Genomic DNA, 20,075 nt, shown 5'->3' on the forward strand with positions numbered 1-20,075 from the left:
ATTAGTAACTTTGACTAGAACTGTCTCTGTGCGGATGAGCTCTAAATCCTGACTGAAAAGACTCACACAGATTGTTTGTGTATAAATGTTCACATAGTTGACTTGTAAACTTTTTACAGGATTTTAGAAATAAAGGGGAGGTTGGATATTGGCATATAATCTGTTATAACACAAGCTTGAGCTTTTGTGCTTATTAAAAGCAAGGCTTAAAGGCCTGCAATTTGTACCCTGACACCAGAGATGAACCGGTTTGACCTACTGTTGATGCTTTAATTAAAAGGGAAAATGTATTTGAACGATCTTCTCTGGATCAGATCTAACAGACATGTTGGTTTAGATTGAGCAACAATTGATAATAACAGAGAGGTCAACAACGATGACAAGGTCAACATTTTGGTTTAATAATATGACGGTTTCATGACGAAAAACAGAAACAACTTTAAATGTCCAATCGCAATCTTTCAATGCGTCTGAAATGAATGACTGACTAACCTGAACCCTCAGTAAATTAATGGAGACGGTTGCCTTTATCGCCACCTGGTGGACAAAATATCATGATCAAAGGTCAAATGTACTGTATAAACAACTGCTGTTCTCGTGGTTTCTTTTGTCACTCATAATCTTTTTAGAAGCACTGACTGCTCAATGGAGAGGTAAACGAAAGCCCCAGTAAACCTGATCAACTTGGTGCTGTTGTTCAAGCACAATAACAAGGAAACAAAGGAAGAAAACAAGAATGAAGGGGGGGGGATCAATCAGTCAAGGGCCCTTAACATTATCAACTGTGTGGAAAACGAATACTAATGCAATCATTTTAAAGTAGTTCAACATTGCTACTACATAGAATATTGTGCATATTTCCACTGTCTGAAAATTGTTTGTACTTTTATCAGTTAATTCCCTTCAGTAAAGTTCCACAAATGCATAATGTATATATCTTAATTGTCGTATCTTATTTAAATAGTTCAGTCACGCATGAAGTTTTTCAAAATAACCCCAAAAAGCATTTAATCACTGTATCTATATCTTTCACTGAGGTGAAACTGAGTGTTAGTATAAGTACACATGTGTAGATAAACAGATGGATAAATAAATAAATATGCATTCCCCAAATAAAGTTGGAAGAGTCTGTTCAGAATACCTTTTTTCAAACACATATAATACATTTAAAAAAGAAAAGAAACCTGTGGCGAAGCACGTCAACAGAAATGCTTGTGTTTGCTTGCTTATCTCCTCTCTACAGTAATTCAACAGCTGGTCTGGCGCAAATTATTTCAACAATAAAAGGTAGAGGTACATCTAAAAAAAAAAAAAAGTATACTGCAAATGTAAAATTTTCCCATGATTCATTTCAAATAGTGACAACTATTTAATGCAAATAAATGATATGTACGGCTTGAAATGATTAAAGGGTTTGTTAATTCTTCACAATTTAGCCAATAAATTATTAAAATCAAAAACTTTATTATCCCGCTTTATAATATCTAAACCCCTTGAAACGTTGTAGTTAATATGCTATGAGTACAGAAAAAAAACTTTGAATTTATATGTTAAAACACGAAAGAATGTAATATGTCGTCATAGCAACGGACTGACAGTAGACGGAACTCCATTTCCCAGAATGCACCACGGGTTCTAGCGACATCCACGCCAGTGAGGTGAATCGGTTGTTTTTATTAATAGCTGGCTGTCAGGGGGAATAACGCGGCTGTTACGGCACAATCAACGCGGCATCCCGGGTTTGTGGGATTTCAACTGCTCGACAGAGTTCGTTCCAGACTCAGGGCTTCTTCCCCGGGTTCGTTTTGGGCGAGTTTGTCGCCATGCTATCTTCTGTTCCCACCAGGCTAATTGCACGAAGGTCGCGCAGCCTGTCCCCGTGTCGCCGCGTGTTTCAGACCAGTACCGGTGATGCCACGGCCAAGGGCATCCGGGAAGCAGCGGCGGAGGCCGGCCGAAATCCCATCGTGTCCACGTCCCGGGTCTCCAGGCGGGGGATTTTAGCTGAGGAGACCACAACTGCCAATGTGAACCCATCGGTGCAGTACCACCATCTTGCCCCTAGGTGGGTGTCTAACCTGGAGAACCGCCGCAACTCCTGGGCGGCCCTGGCCAACAGGGGGCGCAACAACAACCAGTACTGGGAGGAGAGCGGGCAGCACGGCGGAGGGCAGGACCGGGGAACAGGTGGAAGAGCCAGCCGGGCAGGAGTGGCCTCTGCCGGTGTGCTGTCTGCTGCAGCCGTGGCCTTCTGCCTGAAGAAAGACTTTGACACAAAAGGTACACTCCTTCTGACCTCACTTCATAATCATTCACATCTATTGAATCCATTTTTAGTTGTTTTTTTTTACAGTGCATTACAATGCCCTTATAAACCCTAATTTTAACAAACACATGCAACATCCAATTTGTCTTTCCCTGGAGGATCGAGGTTGATATTCATCCCATGTATTTTATTGCTTCTTTTTTTTTTTTCACAACAAGGAGATGCTCTTGTGGAGGCCGCAAGGACCAACAACTCCCAAGATGTGGCTCGGTAACACACACACACACACACACACACACACACACACACACACACACACACACACACACACACACACACACATCTGCTTGTCTGTTTGGTCAAATGTCTTTGACTATCTAATGTGAATCACATGATTAATAGAAGTATATTAAATCTCTAGATTTCAGACCTCTTCCTGTGAGGGTGACTGTGACCTTTGTTCGGCTGAAAATGTCAATACTTGGGCAGAATAAAACCATGTTATGTGGATAAAGTATTATACATAAACCTTTATGGTGGAGTCACTTTCAGATGGCACTATCACTGATCTACCTTTACCTGTTAGTCAGATGCTTTTAATTTAAAATATCTGGTAAGTCTTTTCATGAAGTCTACGGCTGTCACGATTGTTAAATGTTTGGTTTTGCATTAAAGTTGATTTTAATGTATCCCAATTACACGCACCCAAAAAATATTTGTGTGTTTCTCTGGGGAAAAAAATAAAAGATAGTATTACCCATCACTGAATTATTTTTTATCATGATTTTTTTTTCTCTAAAAGAATTAAAACATGCTGGAAAATGGCCCAAGTACTATGATATTGCAAATATGTTAAACGGTCTTTCTGCACCTTGCATCGCAGCTTCATCACTATTTGTGTATGAATGTGTCTAACTGTGTAAAGGGCTTTGAGACAACTAAAGGCTTCGAAACTCACCATATAACAGCATAAATTTACCATTCAGCGTACAGCCCGACATGATTTACTCAGACAGATTATTAAAGCAGGGTCATCAGATACTCATTATTCATAGATGCATCCTTAATTGTTGTCCCTCCATTCACCAGCAGGTGACAGTAGAGTTCCATATTGTTGTGTCAAAGTGTATCTGTTGCTCATTATAACATTTATTAAAACCATATTTTCTGTTACTTTCTGCATGTCAGTTATTAATGCAGTTCAAATTGATTTAATCCTGTGCTTAGAATTTGTGCCTGAAATTAAACGCATACGGACTCTTGTACCCATTTTATTTTTCAGGTTTTCCTCCTGAAAAAAGAAAAACGTGTGCAAAGTCGTTTACAAACCTATATTATACCTGGCAACATTCACTTTATCCATTTAAAAAAATTAAATAAAATGGATGCAAAATGTGAAACATGGCCAAACGTGACCTCGGTAGTCAGACCCGCATTATTTAGATTTTAGCTCTCTGTGTGTCTGCAAGAAACGGCGCTTGTGCCATTGAACGCAAGCGGCGTACATTACCATGCAGTTGAACAAAGAAAGATCGGATTCAGATGAACGTCATATTGTGTTAGATGGGTTTAATGCATGAGCTCTGTGCAAAGCACCTCTTTGAGTGTGTGCATACTTGTGCCCATCGACGTGTGTCTCCATTTGCAGGCTTGGGTTACCTGTGCACATGTGGCAGATGGTGTAGGTGAGAGTGCAGGGAAGCCGCCAGTCAGCAGGTCACAGATGTGTTAAGTGCTGTGTTTGAATGTCAGGGTGTGTCTGCTGAGAGGCCGCCGAGAGAGCAGACGTCTGTCTTCCGCCAAGGCTTTTTAGAATGTGCAGCACCGAAACTGCGACTGCTCCAAGGTGAGGGACGCAGGCTGGTAACCCGCAGTTCGCTGGTTCAAATCCCACTGGCGACATGTCAGGAAGGGCGTCCATCACTAAATCAAACATTCAGATTACAAGTCGTAACCCCTGAATTCCCCTGTCTCTTTCAAAGTACGAAAACTGTGACACTCTTTACAACAATGTTGAGGTTCAAAGCTGCTGTAAACCATTTATGTTGCTAATATTTAACTTCCTTTTTTTAAAAATTTTTTTTTTATAAAACTGTATTAGAGCATATTTTGCCTCTGTTTGGCAAGACAGTATAAGACTGGAAGTGAGCGCTGGACATTGTAATTTTGTGCTTCATTATTTTTATATTTGAAAGCTGCAGCTAAAAATAACTTGCTCTCTTACAGCGACATTAAAACTAAACCAAATAAGCCTGTAAGACATAATGACACCAGCAGGAAGAGGTTGTTTTTACACCTTTGGAGCAAAGATATTACAACTTGCACTGAACAATTGTCGATGTGAAAACTATTGAACATTGACCCTGCTTGTTTTCTCTGCCATCTTGGGGAGCAGAGAACGTGCAAGTGGCAGACAAGTTGATTTGAGGTCAGATTTAGATGCTTAATTTAGAAAGGATACGTGCTGCTGGCGGTCCGCAGTCCCTGTCCTTTGTAGGCATTGCGCCAATCTCTGGAAATCAATACATTTTGGGTTTTGTTTGAGATTGTTGTGGGGGGTGGGCATTTTAATCTAATATTATTTCAATTACACTGTAATTACAGTGTAAATACTTTGAATTTTTTTTTAAACGCTCGCATATCGGCATAATTAAATTGATTTAGTTCATTTGGTTCAGTGAGCTCTTTTTATTGAATTAGTAGCCACAAATCTCATATTTTACTTGTGGTGTCAGGAAAGGTTGAATCAGCGTCTCCAACATTCACTGGTAGGAGGTTATCAAAAAAAGAAGGTATCGGATCAGGCCAGTAACCTGGACAACTGGGCACAGCTCGGTGTTTGGGGGAAATTATAGGAGGTTTCAACTGATAAATAGGAGACCAGAACACAGATGGCTTAAAATAAGGACCTACAAGCTTCAACGGACACTTAGAGGAGCGTCCTCTGACTGTGGGCTAGGTGTCCAGTGTAAAACTATTTATGTTGCCCCCACACAATTATCAAAGTGGCCCATTCCTGATTTAAAAAAAAATATATAAAATTTTTTAAATGTACAAGCAGCTCCTCCCTAATTGCGTCGTTCTTTAACCTTCTCCCCCTGCAAGTGCAATTAGTCGTCTTGCATGACGACATTGAGAAATTGTGGCTTTCCATTAGGAGAGCACTCACAAATGGTTTCTGACTCGACTGAAGCACTGAGGAGAAGGCTTCCACGCTGGGATCCGACGGGGCGTTTTTCTCCTCCCAAACACCAGGCAGTGAAAACACGCGGAGAGCGTCAGAGCCGAGTGGAGACCGGCCAGAGGCCACCATGTTGACTGTAAACACTCGCACTGTCTGCCTGCTACAACAGGAGAGACGACACATGGATCGCTTACACGCACACTTACGAGGGCTGTGCCACTCCGCCGGCCTGATGTTATGCCCTCGGGCAAAGGGGGGGAGGAGGGTGGGGAACTCAACACACACCTGGCTCGAACACACGGACACGTTAACTGCGCGAAGATGGAGTGTGTGTGGCTTCGGAGAGAAAGACAACCTGTGCTGGTTTTATGCTGATGTGTGTCACAATGATTCAACTTTGGCGCAAACGCACGCACGTTTCCGTCTGGATGGTCGTTAATGAAGTGGGAATGAATCATCGTGGCTCGTCACATAAATATATTAAATTAGTATTGTTGACAGGACGTGTGTGTGTGTGTGTGTGTGTGTGTGTGTGTGTGTACATTTTCATTCCTTTAACAACGAGCGTTGCTTATTCCTGTCAGGTTGCTCGAGGAGGGCGTCGACCCAAACCATCGCCACCGCCTCGGTTGGACCGCTCTCATGGTGGCTGCCATGAACCGACAGCACAGGTCAGTGTTTAAACATTTAGCGACGCCCCTCCCACTGAGCATATGCGACACACAAAAATGCAGCGGCGGGGTATTGTGCAGCTGTCTGAACGAGTTAGCCCGGGAACATATGTCATCCACGTCCCCGCTGTCGTTGTTACAGTACATCTTCAGTCGTGCAAAGTGCAACTTTGAGACTGACAGACGGTCTTTTTACCCGTTCCCCCATCCGTCTGTCCAACAAATTGAATTAGCCTCCTGGCCCCCAGAACACACACAACACAGAGAGGGGGCCGAGGTTAAGGCTGGGCCAAATCCAATTTATGGCTCTCTTTTTTTTCTTTTTTTTTTTTCCCCTTTTCTTTTTTTTTCTTCATCAGGGTTGTGTGGTCACTTTTTTTTTTTTGTTTTGTTTTGTGGAAGGGTCTCACGAGCGAGCAAGCCTCAAAAAGGCTTGTGTTGAATCTAAAACACCAAGGAGGTTGTTTGTCTTTATTACATCATGAATTCATGTTGCAGTAGAACATGCAATGGTATGAAAAAGCTCTATCTGTTCTCCTTTTACGTATTTAAAAATCTTAGCTCCTCGATATTGTGCGTTTTAAATCAGTTACATTAGAGGTCAACACAGCAAGGGTGGGGGCCATTATCAGTTCGTGACTGTTTTTTTTAGGGTGAAGACGCGGCCGTGCCAGGCGGGGATGGAAAAATTATCTTGTGACAAGCTGCGTGTACATCGATTTTCCTGAAATTGGCAAAAAATAACGAAGCCATGGTTGTTAATCACAGCCAGTCCGTGTGCAGGTGGTTTTCCACTTGGTGACATCATCGGCACTGGATAGATTCGCAGCACAAAATCAGCAGCACCGACTCACAGTTGCATTTCACTGGTGTTCACACTGTCCAGATATTTGTACTGGCAATGAGGTTGTGCTCTCTGTTGTAGGATACATTTGAAGATGAGCAGATGCCTTTTCTTATCGTGTTACTTGATGGATAAGTGGCAGTTATAATCGCTGCTGTACCTACTTATTTCTATTAGCTCAATGTCAAAACCAATCATTGATTATTGACCTACAGGAACTTAATTCGCAGCAAGTTATACTGTCGCCAAACATTTTCCACTTGCGAGTGATTAAATATGTAAATGTTATTATCTGATGTGATTACGATGAGAATTTCTTTGGATTTTCAAACAAAACAAGTCACTTGATGCATTGATCGCCACTTGTCAAGAGTTTATTTCTTTCCCCCCCCCTCACATTCCATTGACATTTAAGACAATTATAAGATTAACTGTTGATAAGAATCGCTGCTGATTGCCACTCTTCTCCACCCGCTGAAATGAATCCCTTACTACCGAGAGATTATGACGATATAGCTTGATATTTTCATACGCTTGCGTTTGTCTCCATATTTACATCACGTGCGCTGATTGATTATTATTTTCCCTGTCAAGCATTTTATTTTTGGAGACACTTTTGTGTGTGTGTGTGTGTGTGAGCGTGTGTGTGTGTTTGTTATGAGCGCTATAACTCAGCTCGACACTGACAGTCCTCTGTGTTTAATCCCATCCTCCAACCCCCCAGTGAGCAGTCACTGCTGCAGGGAAGACCGAATCATCGGTTCACACACATTTGTCACACATCTCTCTCTCTCTCTCTTTCTCTCTCTCTCTTTCTCTCTCTCTCTCTCTGCCTTCTGCATGTGCACCCTCTCACAAATCTACACACACACACACAAGAGGAAACAAGGGGAGTTTATACCAAATATCTTGCAGGCCAAGTGCCTATTACTCAGCCACACACAACTTTATTTGCAGCCGTTAAGTGAAAACACAGCGAACATCACTCACGAACAAGGTCTAGCCGGTAGCGAGAGTGTCTGTATGGATCCCAGTGTTGAATTATCCCGACCTCCTCTCGCAATATGTTGGCATGTTTAGAAGGGGACGATCTCAACAGTGAAGCGTTTAAGAGGTGTTGGTCGTCGCGGTGTTTCCAGGTCGCGAGCCCCTTACCGTCCTGTGTGCAGCCAAGAAGAACTTTGGTTGTATTGTAGATATCTTTAACCGTTTCTACTGTGTCGGCCGGTAATGTTAAGGTTGTTATGTCCCTAAACGATCGGCCCTTTTACAAAATAGTGTGATTTAGGCAGAATATTGTTGCTTTTCCAAGAATATCTCGGGTTAGCCGTGGTTAAACTTACATACTAAAGGTAGTAAACATGCCACATTTCGTTTTAAGATAACTTGACATAGAGCAGAAATGAGTTTAGTTTAACATTCCTCCTCTCTAGTCTTTTTTTTTTTTTCTTTAATGCAGCCCCTCAGGAAAATGTAATTGCCTGTTGTAGACTTGCCATCAACCAGGCAGCTCGTCTTGTGTTCGGGGGGTGGGGGGGGGGGGGGGGGGGGGGGCGTGGCTCCTTGAGCAAGTCAGGGGTGGAGCAGTGGGGTGTGTGGAAGAATTACGGGTGAGACATCGGTGGGCGTGTGTTTGCTTAGCTTTGATGTGAGGCTAAATCGGGGAGGCGCAGGGCCTGGCCCTCTGTTTGCACTCTTTAACACACAATGCCCATCTCCATCTCTCTTTCTGTCCCGCTGTCCCTCCCTCACTGCATTCACGTGCACAATGAGCGCTCAGCCGTGTGTGACGCCTGTTGACCGTTCCGACCTGTCGGCCGAGCGACTCGACGGGAGGAAGGAGGGGACCGACGGGGAAAGCCGCGGGACGATGAGATGAGGGGACGAGTGGCTCGTTGGGACGGAGGAGAAAATTATTTAGATCATTTACCCGGCACCAAACCGAGTGAAATATTAACATTTTGTACGTACAACAGAGCACAATTCAGATGATTAGCGGCCACTTTAAATAATAATATTAGAGTCAGTGTTTGGATTGATTTCAAGGGATTTCCACATCCAGTTTCAACCTCTGCATACAAACAATAAAACAAACAATAAGTCACCATCTTGACATCTATTTGACCCCAGGTGTGAACCAGGTGAGCCGGGGTCAAGTGAGGTCCAGTGTCTGGGACCAGGTGGTCAGAGACATGGATGGTCAGTTCGGCTCGGGTGTCTATTGTAGTGCAAGTTAGACGGAAGTGTCTGCTTCCTGTCTTCCCTCCAGGGATGGAGGAGAAACTTACACCAGTCACCTGCCGGGTTGGAAAGGTTAAATCCAGCTGCCGTGTCCGCAGCTTTTTTTCTGACGCAGAAGCAGAGTCGGGGTGGCAGAGGTAGACGATGCTGTCGCTGGACATCTGGGCAAAGTCCTGACTCCCGCAGGTCCTCCAGGACCGATGCTCTGCAGCCGAGTATCAACTCAGACAAGTAAATAAGTGTTTTCTTCAGCCAGGAGAGTGGAATAATCATACCATTTGCAGATAATATTGCTCCTCTCTATGTAGGATTACATCAGGAAGCCTGCAATTGTAACTTCTTTTTTTTTTGCAGTCTTTTAAATGGAAGTTTAACCTAATTAACCTCTGCATGCCTTCAGTTTGGCCTCAAATTAGTGCAGCGACTCTCCTCCTAAATGTCCCAAATAAAGTTAGCCACTTGATCATCAGTTGATTAGTAAAACTATAAACTGTTTTCAAAAGCTCGTTAGTTTTTTGTACCGTCCTGTGTAATTAAATCTCCTTCTCTTTCATCTTTTCTCTTTCACCCACTCCTCCTTCTCCTCCTCCTCCTCCTCCTCGCTGGAGTCTTCCTCTCTTTATCCCCTCCGTGTTTACCTTCCTTATGCCATTAACTCTTTTCAGGACCATCTCATTTCTCCAGAGTCCTGCCCAGCCTCGTGTGACCAACCTTAGCCCGAGTTGGTGTGCATCTGTATGTGTCTCGTAGGATGCATCGGTGTGTTTGTAGAAGTGCTTGCGAGGGCGAGGAGAGCCCTCCATGGGTCAGGGCCCCCCTGCGGCCCCTCCAGCCACAGTGATACAGTAACAAAAGGGGACCCCCACGATAGTCCTTTTCACCCCCCCCTTTGCAAGGTCAGACACAAAGACCTGGTCAGAAAGTTCTCAGCATCAACTCTCCCACAGGAGCGCACATTTTTCCTCATGTCGACAACTCTCGCCTCACAGTTTCATCATTGTCAAGAAATATGTCGTTGGTTTGTTTTCTGCTGTTATGAACATGAACTGGCCCCAAAATATATTTGTCATTGAACGAATTGAATCTTTTGCCCCAGAAACTGAAAAAAAAGGTGGACTTTATAGATTTTTTATTTTTTTTTATCCTGACTTCAAATCTATTTGATAGAAAGTGTCTTGTGTTGGATGAAATTGACTTGTCTATAAAGTTCTCTCTCTTTTCTCTATTATAGTCATTTGAATCATTTTTACTGTAAAACCATTTACTTTTGATTACTTGTCAAAATTTAACAAAATTTTATAAAAAAAGTGTGCCCATTTGTTATGTTTCCTGTAAAGGAATTTGTAGTTTTAAACACTGGTGTCAGATACACGACACCATTTAGCAGTGGTGAATGTGTTTCGGTACTCCGTCTTTCTTCGTACTGCTGTTTTCACGTCCATAAAGACACTTGGGATTTAAAAAGCAGGCATGTTGAGGACTTCTCCAAACAAGTGAGGTTGTTTTTGCGTTTGATGAAATATAATCAAACTAATGTTTTGTGCACCGCTAAGAAAGGCCTTCATTGCATCATGCAACAAGAACATATCTGATTGGTTCCAAATGTCAACAGCAGTCGAACAAGTCAAGTCCTGTATTTAGCACACAACAATTATACATGCTATAATGTGCAGTGAAAGGTTTTAAGTACATGTTCTACACCGAAACAACAGTTTTTATAGGATAGAAGAAGAAAAATAAAGATTGCACAGCAACTCTATATCATAACACCAATTCCAATAAATACTATTACTAAATCAATCTAAAGTCCTGGAGATAATGATACGACCCCAACAGATTCCTAATCTCCACATAATGGACGTAAAGCCATAGAAGAATTTGACATGGCTGATGCCCGCCTTTTCATTCTGCAATCGTGCCCAAAGTTGATTCGATTCATGTCGTACAGTGTCGCCAGCTGTGAACTTAAACGATTGTTAAACTCGTACAGTGTGTAGCAGGCATTGGAGAACTTTACTGCATAATTCCTTCAAAAACAGGTTTTGTTTTTGGGTTTATTTGTTGGTCATACTTAATGCAGATTCCCTTTTTGTTCAATATTTTTTCCTTGTATTCAGTGGTAAACGTGAACTGTAAACACCTAATTGTTTTCAGCCTGTCCCTGTAGTCATTTTTAGTTGTGCCCCAAACTACTTCTTTTTTTTTTTTTTAAACTTTATATTGTTCTTTTAGTCTCTATTCTTAATAATCTATAGAAGCATTTCTTTTTTTATTAAAGCCAAATCAAGGCTTGAGCCAGCCTTTCATATGCAAAGTATTTTTTCTTGAACAAATTAGACATATTAATATCATATTAAAAGTCATATTAATTATTTTAAGAATACGATGGGATTTCTGAAAAATCACAAAGGCGAGAATGACAAAATCACAGTTTGTTAGCATTGTAAGCATCTGTTTTTAATTCTTGTTTTTAAGTTTTGTTTAGTTTTTTCAACATCATGCCTTTGTTTGTAAAGCATCATTTTGGAGCGTCTAAACCACATCTTTAATTTGACCTGGGTTGTTGTGTTTGTCATTTCTTGTGCCATGACCCACTTGCCCGCGTGTAGTTGCTGTAAAAACAGACGACCTCATCCTCCTATGAATAACCATTTTGGTCTTTGTTTTTTTTTTTAACTGTTTTAGGCCTCTGCCGTTACCATTTAGTTGAAAATGCTCCCATCCCCCCCCCCCCCCCCCCCCCCCCTCACCCCCAGGCTGCATTACAGGCGCACAGGTTTAATGACGGCAGCGGCGTGCTGGCAGGGTTCACGTTTCGGCCACCGCTGCTTAGTTGGCGCAGGCTCGTTGACTGGTTTTGTACTCTGGTACATGTCTGTGTCTCAATGTCAAAGCCATGATTCGTGTGTGTGTGTGTGTGTGTGTGTGTGTGTGTGTGCGTGGGCATGTGTGTGTGTGTGTGTGTGTTCTGTAGACGGAGAGACGGTACCTGGAATGTCTGTTGGGTCACAGTGAGTGGGGTTGCCGAGGTACTGGTATTTGTTCTATATGGCGGTACGCTCCAATGAAGGGCTACACACAAACACACCCTCTTCGTCACACGGGCCCCCCCCAACAGTGCCGGAAATAAGCCCGACCCTTGGCCCTGCCGACGCACACATATGTACACATGTTACGAAAAGTAGACAAATGTGTAACGAAGGGGAGGAAGAGGGAAGCCGCCATTAGAGGGCATCTACCATAACAGGGCCGAATAGATGGAAGTGAATCAGGTGAAAGTGTCATGTGGAGGAAGTGGAAGCATGTCGGTTTGTTTTGGAGCTGCGAGGAAGAAAACTGGTTTAAAAAAAAAAAAAAAAAAGGTCTTGTGTTTAGTGATGCAATTGGACTTTATCTACACGGCGCATTTTTAGCTCTTGAGCAGCATTAACGTGCTTTAATTTGCATCTATTTGCGCACACACCAACAGGAGCGACTTCTGAGTCTATGTCTTGCCCAGGGACATTTTGGCACATGGTCAGGGGAAGATGGGGCGTTGAACCACCAACCTTGGGACTGAAAGACGACCCACTGTGCCACAGAAACATCAATGTGATGCGCTGGACATGAGTTATATCTCCTCTCCTTATCCAGAGTGCATCCTTCCAGTAACGGAGCTAAAGATGAGGGTTTATTACAGATTTCTTGCACGTGCTTTCAGGACTCACTGAAGTTTGATAAGGCTTTGGCAGTTTCCCAGAATCTGCAGTGAGACCATACACATTTGTCACATGCCAGTGCTTCTTCTGCTGCTCACACGGAGGCAATTACCCTGTAATCTCTGCGGATCCTTTGGGTATTGTTGAAAAAAGGAAGGGTGTTATCAAATGATATTTATATTTTCAACTTTTTTTTTTTTACGTTAACAGCATACTTTTTTCATTTCACGTTTGTCATGTAAGGTATAATCCACAATGAAGCAGTAGAAAATATTATAATGGAAGCAGTTAGTACCGCTAAACTCACATACCGATTGAGTGAATGAAAAATTTAAAATAGGCATACAGTATATGCAAAAAAAAAAAAAAGACATATGTTACAGGTGTTAGGTGTCACATTTACTAATAAGATGAGTTAAATGCAGGGAAGTAATGTCCCCAAGGGGATCAATGGAGTATGCTTTCTTTTTCTCCATCTTCATTAACAGTATAAAGTGATTTTATACCTTCTGGTCGTTGTCAGCCGCAAGTCAGAGAAACACTTTTGATGCTGCGTCCCCGGTTTAGAGAAACTGCGATAACAATCATTTTCATCACTGTCTGACCTTTTACAGTCCAAGCCTCTTATCAGTGAGTCGATAATATAATCAGTTCATCTATTTTGCAAATGAAAATGCCCTTCGCCATCCCAAATGCAGGGTATATAATATAGCTGGATTCATTTCAACGTGCGTCTCTGTCTCTGGGTTTGTTTGCAGCGTGGTTAAGGTTCTGCTGGACGCCGGCGCTGATCCGAATGCCGGCGATGAGTTTAACAACGTCTACGACACGTCACGGGAGAAAGGCATCCACTCACTGGAAGGTGAAAAGAGACGGGAGACTGCAACAGTGCTTGTTTTGTCTTCTTTGCGCGTTGGAATCTGAAATATTTAAACGAATACGTATTGAGAAATCTACGATTTGCATGAAGATTTCCCTGCATGCACACGTTTGATTTCTCACATTAATTTCATGTGTTTCGGTGACGAGCAGGGTGCATTTTATCTGTTTTTCCTTCCAAGCCACACACACACACACACACACACACACACACACACACACACACACACACACACACACACACACACACACACACACACACACTTCACCCCCCCAAACTAGGCTGTGTTGGGTTTCTGCAGACATATTTATTTGGGATATGTATATTGCAGACATTTATATGGCTGTCAGGTTTGGGTCCACGTGGGGCCGGCATAGCGTGGGGAAGCGTTTCCCAGACGCACACTGATGGATGGGCTAGGGGGGCCTGTGCGACGCTTTATTGAGTTAGCTATGATTATCCCACCCTGTCTCTCTTTCTCTCTCTCTCTCTCTCTCTCTCTCTCTCTCTCTCTCTCTCTCTCTCTCTCTCTCTCTCTCTCTCTCTTGCTCTCTCTCTCTCTCTCGCTCAAAATGGATGGATAGATGAAGGAAAAGACTGATGAAGCAGGGAGGCAGAGGGAAAAAAACGGAAGCACTGACAGGAAGAGGACAGAAAGGCGGAGGCGAGGGAAAAAGATGCGGATGTTTGAAGGGGTGATGGAGGGAGAGATTGAAGGAAATGGGTCGGATGATGAGAGAGCTGGAAGAGAGGGAGTCAGGAAATGGGTGAGACAAAGTTATTGGGGAAGAGAGAGAGAGAGAGAGAGAGAGAGAGAGAAAGTGGGGACTGCAGAGAGAGGAAGAGGGTGCAAGTGATGAAAGGAATTGATGGACACCGAGGTGAAGAGGAAGGAGGTGGAAAAAATAAAAAATGGAATGATGGAGGAGTGGTTTGGAGATGAGTGCTCTTATGAAAAAGAAGTAAGGAGAGAATGATAGAGTATCTCCATTATAAGTTAGGAGCACATCGAGAGAGATCTTAAAACGCGGCACGCATTATTCCCATCTTGTCAGACCGTTGAGTTTAAAGCCGCAAAAATGAACGGCTCCTCCAACACTGGGAACACGAGAGAGAATTTTGTAGAGACGGTGTTTTTATTGTCACACTTTGTGGAGCCGTTAGCATTGACCATGAATAGATTGAACCGTTGCAGTTAAAGTAGTTTGTTTATTGATTGTCATCATTTCTTTCTGGTTATTCCGGATTTAAATCATCGCCATCCTCTTTTTGCCTTTTATAGAATTAGAACACCCTCCCAATGTTTTCTTTAAAGGAATTGTGTTTGTCGCTGTTCAATGTAAAATTGAAATTTTTTTAATAACTAAGGTCCTGCAGGCTACTTTCAATGCTTTCTGCCAAGTGAACCTTTTGTCCTCCTGATCCGTCTGGTCTCTTCCTCCCTCCGTGTCTCCACAGTCCTCGTGTCCAGAGAGGATGAATTCAGCAGCAGGCTGAGCAGCAGGGCGGGTTTCCGCGGCTGCACGGCGCTCCACTACGCCACGCTGGCGGATGACCCGCACTCAGTCCGCATGCTGCTGGAGGCTGGTACGGTAACGGTGTCAACCCCACCACCCCCCACCACCACCGCCACCACACATACACACACACACCACACACACACACCACACACACACACACACCCATCCACTGTAAGAACTCAGTTAATCTGGAGCTGTAAATATTTTAAATCACAAATTAGTAACCAGCTGATGTTTTTCATTTATTAAAATATTTTGTGATTCAAAATAAAAAGTTGAACTAGAGGACAGGAAATTCAAACTCATTTGAATCGGCCTTTATCTCTTATTGCAGCAATTTAAAGTAAATCTCAACCAGACTTTTTTTTTTTCCTTTAGTGAATATCTTTTTTTTTTTTTTGCCTTTGTCAATGTTTGTATTACATGACAAAATTATAACTGCAGGATCACCTTTACTTTGCTTTATCAATACTACTAAATCCATATAAAAATAACCAGAGGGAAGCAGCAGAAATCAATTTTTTTGTTTGACTAGCACTTTTGACAAACATCTTTTAACATCGAATAAAAAGTGTAAGGATCTGTAAGCTACTATATTTGATCATAATTTCAAATCGATCAAGCTTTTGGTTTTTTTTAGTCCCATAGGTGAGTAACTGTAGGTCAAATAAAACTTAAGTCCAATAAAAGTTTAATCATTTTTATGCAGGCTGGCTCTTAAACTGACATCGGAAGTAGTAAGCTGTTCACGTTCTGCCTTTTTTTTTTTTTTTTTTTTTAAAGCTACCCATGTATCATCACCTTAAGGCTTCCCCCAACAATTAATATAAACCGCATTAGAAAACTCATCTGAAATTGATTACTTTTTCATCCCCCCACAGTCCCCCATTGCACACTCGCACCTGTCGTTGACTCAGCCCAGACCCACACACACACACACACACACACAGAGGCCCTGGAGGCAGAGTATCCCCCTCAGTTTCCAGGCGAGCGGCTCTTAAACAAGCGAGGCCTCGTTGAACTGTGACCCCTACACGGAACATGCCCTTGGGGTATCTCCACACATCCACAGGAAGTGTGTGTCTTTGTATCTGTGACTTTATTTATGTGTGCGCTTGTATGTTTGTGCACTCAAGCCTTCATGTCATTTTCTTTTTTTTTTTACATTAATTTTCATGCCTGCTTCCATATTTGCGATATGCTTTTTTTATGCACAACTAGTGTGGAAACGTGCAGTTGCTGCTTTTTAGACTGATTAGATTTTTTTTTGTTTGTTTCAAAAACACTACGTTTTTGAATCACACACACACACACACACACACACACACACACACACACACACACACACACACACACACACACACACACACACACACACACACGAGTTTGCATTAATGTCTTGTTTATGTTTATGATGGATGATGCGTCCAAAGCTCTGTCTGCCTGTCTATCCCGTCTCAACCCGGAGTCAGTAAGCGCTTCGTACACTTAAACAAATCACCTCATCTAACTGGATCAAATGTTCCACAGACGCATTTTTTGAATTAAAAAGGTAAGAAATTTCACGAAGCAGAGACATTTGTTTTAGGACAATCGGATTAAAGATGGAGTGGGTTGTTGCTCCGCCCGGCCGTGCAACTCTCTGGGTTGGCGCCGCCATCATGGCCAATAACAGTCATGACATCACACACGTTGCAGTCCGTGCGCACCTGTGATCCTGCACACATAATTAGGGACTTTTCTAAAAGTTTCTGGCTGTGCTTGACAAATCTATCATTTGGCCCCCCATCTTTTTTTCTGTAATCTGTTTTGTCCTTGTAGCCTCCTATCCATCTTTTATACATCATCATGAAAAAAAATCTGATAAGCCACCACAGCTTCGGGACATCTGTGTGGATTAGAGTGTGGGTGTCCCCTCTGATTGTGCACGGCGTTCCGTTCATGTATGTACACACTGCATGCGTTTATGGAGCCTTGTTATTTCCCTTGTGTTTGTGTCCATCCATGTTGCTCCTCCAGACGTGGGTCTGCTCTTTTGGCCTTAGCCGGCCCTGGACTCGTGTCTCCATCCATCACAGTCTCCAGGCCCACCCTCAGGCTTCACTTCGCCCCACAGTTTCCCACCCTACCTAAAGAGGCTCTCCAGCGTCTCTCCAGGCTCCCCGCATCAGGCCCGTGGCCGGGGGCACTGAGTAATGGACAGCTCTGTAGGTGGTAGCAGGCCAGGAGAGACACACATGCTCACGGACGCTCACAATACAGACACAAGGACACACACGCATGCATAAAGAGCAGCAGGGGCTCTCTCCCACCAGCTGCAGTGAAAGAGGAGGAGGAGGAAATGGAGAAAGAGGAGGGGACTCCTAATAGGCATAACTAAAGCACTCCTAATGAAGGGATCGCGTGTGTGTGTGTGTGTGTGTGTGTGTGTGTGTGTGTGTGTGTGTGTGTGTGTGTGTGTGTGTGTGTGTGTGTGTGTGTGTGTGTGTGTGTGTGTGTGTGTGTGTGTGTGTGTGTGTGTGTGTGTGTGTGTGTGTGTGTGTGTGTGTGTGTGTGTGTGTGTGTGTGTGTGTGTGTGTGTGTGTGTGTGTGTGTGTGACAATGTTCAGCCAGGGTGTGTGTGTGACTGTCGTTAGTGTTGATCCTGTTATAAAGTGCTATGGCCCAGAGGGTTGGCCTGATATTAAAGCCCTAAATGATGCTATTTATTATGTCGTCTGTGTGTGTGTGTGTGCGCGTGCGTGTGTGGTTGTGGTGGAGTACTTTATTGCATTCCACCCTCATGTTTTTGGAGGTTGGGGTGGGTTAGTGTTGTATTGTTGTCAGGATCGATAGCTTTGCGAGCAGGTCACAAAATTTAGAGGTTTATCGATAATCATCTCCGTGATTATTAGTCTCTGTGGTCGTGCCGCTCGGAGCTGCAGGAACAACCATCACGCGTATTGATTACAGTTGTTCACTAAAGAAAAACTTCACTTTCGGTATCTTAGTTTCATCATGAGTGGAACTAACGCCTTTTAATGTTTTCATAGAATAAAGTGTTGGAACTGAGATTCTAATAAACAAGCCTGATGGATCGAAGTTGGATTTATTGCCACGGTGTATTGTTATTGATGATGAACTGACACATCTGGTGCCACTGCAGTCAGTTTGCAGTGTTACTCCTTTTCATGGGTGTCACTTGTTTGTTGAACTGCATTCAGGCTCATTGACAGGCATGTTTAAAGTGTGTGACTGATCACAAAAGGATTTTTGGTTCCTTTGTGGTGCCTGCGTTTTTGTAGAGAAATGTGTTGCAGCGTCTTTATAAGGTGCTTGACTATTTTAAGACAAATATGCAGTGTCCTAAGTTTCCAGTTTTGTCATTTCATACTTTGATGACTTCAAACATGTTACTAAAATGTGTTTAAATTGATAAAAAGAAAAATGGAGGTGAAGTTGTAGTATTTTTTTTTTAAATGATTCTGAATTAGTTTCAGTTGTATTGTCTCTGTCGTTTATCTATTTTATAATGTGTGAATTGTGCAGTTTTACATCCTATTTATTCTCTTGTACAGCACTTTGGTTAAAACCTTTTCTGTAACAACAAAAAGTGAGGTCGAGTGGCCTAATAATGTGACAAATATGACGTTCATCATCAGCTTTCACCTTAGCGGTGCCCAAACTTCTAATACATGAGATGCTTTCCATGTAGTGCTTGACAATTCAGTTTCCTTTTTTTAAATTTCATTTTAATAATATATCGAATAATTCAACATTCGAATGTGAGGGAGTATAAGTGACCATGGAATGGAAAAACTCCCTTTGACCAATCAAACGGTCTCATGGTCTGAACAATTTTATTAAATTTTTTTAAACGGCACCACAATAATGGAAGGGAGTGCAGGTGGTGCATGTTGGGGCAGGTGCAGGAGATGTGGCAGGTGATTGAAGGTTGGACGCTGCGACCTCCAGAGGGGCGTCGCACAGCTCCTTCACTGTTCTATCCACAGGGCGTGTCGGGCCACTGAACAGGTGATGAAGACAGATACGATCAATCTTGGGAATAACTGGAATAATGTACTTTCTGTCAAGACAGTCTTGATGTCTTATGGAGTGGATTGTTGAGTGACTGTTGCCGCATTGAGTTTTCAGACAAATGGGCAAGTTTTAGGGGTGGATAATAGTTTATGTTAAAAATCTTTTATGCCTTTAATGTTTTGTTTGGTTGCTTGGGTATTTTTTTGTCTTTTTAAGGTACAGATTCCTATTTAACAAAAGTTGCTTTTCACGTGTTCGCCATTCGAGCCAATGTTAAGAAAACTCTCAGTGGTTGGCGTGAAGGCACGCCGGCATTGTTGACTCCAGGCTGAGTGCGGTGGCACAGGTCAGGGCAGAAGGCGCCGCTAAACACCCCGACTGACAAGCCGACCACTGTCCGGCCCTGGCACACTTCGCTCGTGCTGTGACATTCTGTTTCCTCTTCACGTGTTCTTATTGATAGTCCATTTAAAACCTCTCTCCGTTTGACCCCCTCCTGCTGTGCGGAGGTGTGTTTCTCTCAAATCTCTTCGGCCCCAAACCTGCAAAAAGCCTGCAGTGTGCGTAAAGGTTCCGGGTGCTGGTGTGTGCCCGTCGGGGTCAGAGTGTGTGTTATTGGCACGCGTTGCAGATATGGAACCTCCTGCAGAGTCGTTGCGGGAGCCTCCTGATTCACCGCAGTAAGCGTCAGTGACCCTTGAACCCACGCGACCTCTGACCCCTAACCTCACGTTCTCCATTGACGTTTTGA

The 20,075-nt window shown here is 43.1% G+C and overlaps 1 protein-coding gene across 1 annotated transcript in view; it reads left to right on the forward strand.

Annotated features, from left to right (window-relative positions):
* Positions 1-1,580: 1,580 nt before the first annotated feature.
* Positions 1,581-20,075, forward strand: part of clpb (ClpB family mitochondrial disaggregase) — a 35,915-nt gene continuing 17,420 nt past the window's right edge. The window contains 5 exon segments of the mRNA XM_080459413.1: positions 1,581-2,280; positions 2,485-2,536; positions 6,035-6,121; positions 13,663-13,766; positions 15,243-15,371. Of these exon segments, the coding sequence (XP_080315539.1) occupies positions 1,824-2,280; positions 2,485-2,536; positions 6,035-6,121; positions 13,663-13,766; positions 15,243-15,371 (829 nt within the window). The 5' untranslated portion in view covers positions 1,581-1,823.

Source organism: Lipophrys pholis (assembly GCF_963383615.2).
Source record: "Lipophrys pholis genome assembly, chromosome: 3".
Classification (NCBI taxonomy): domain Eukaryota; kingdom Metazoa; phylum Chordata; class Actinopteri; order Blenniiformes; family Blenniidae; genus Lipophrys; species Lipophrys pholis.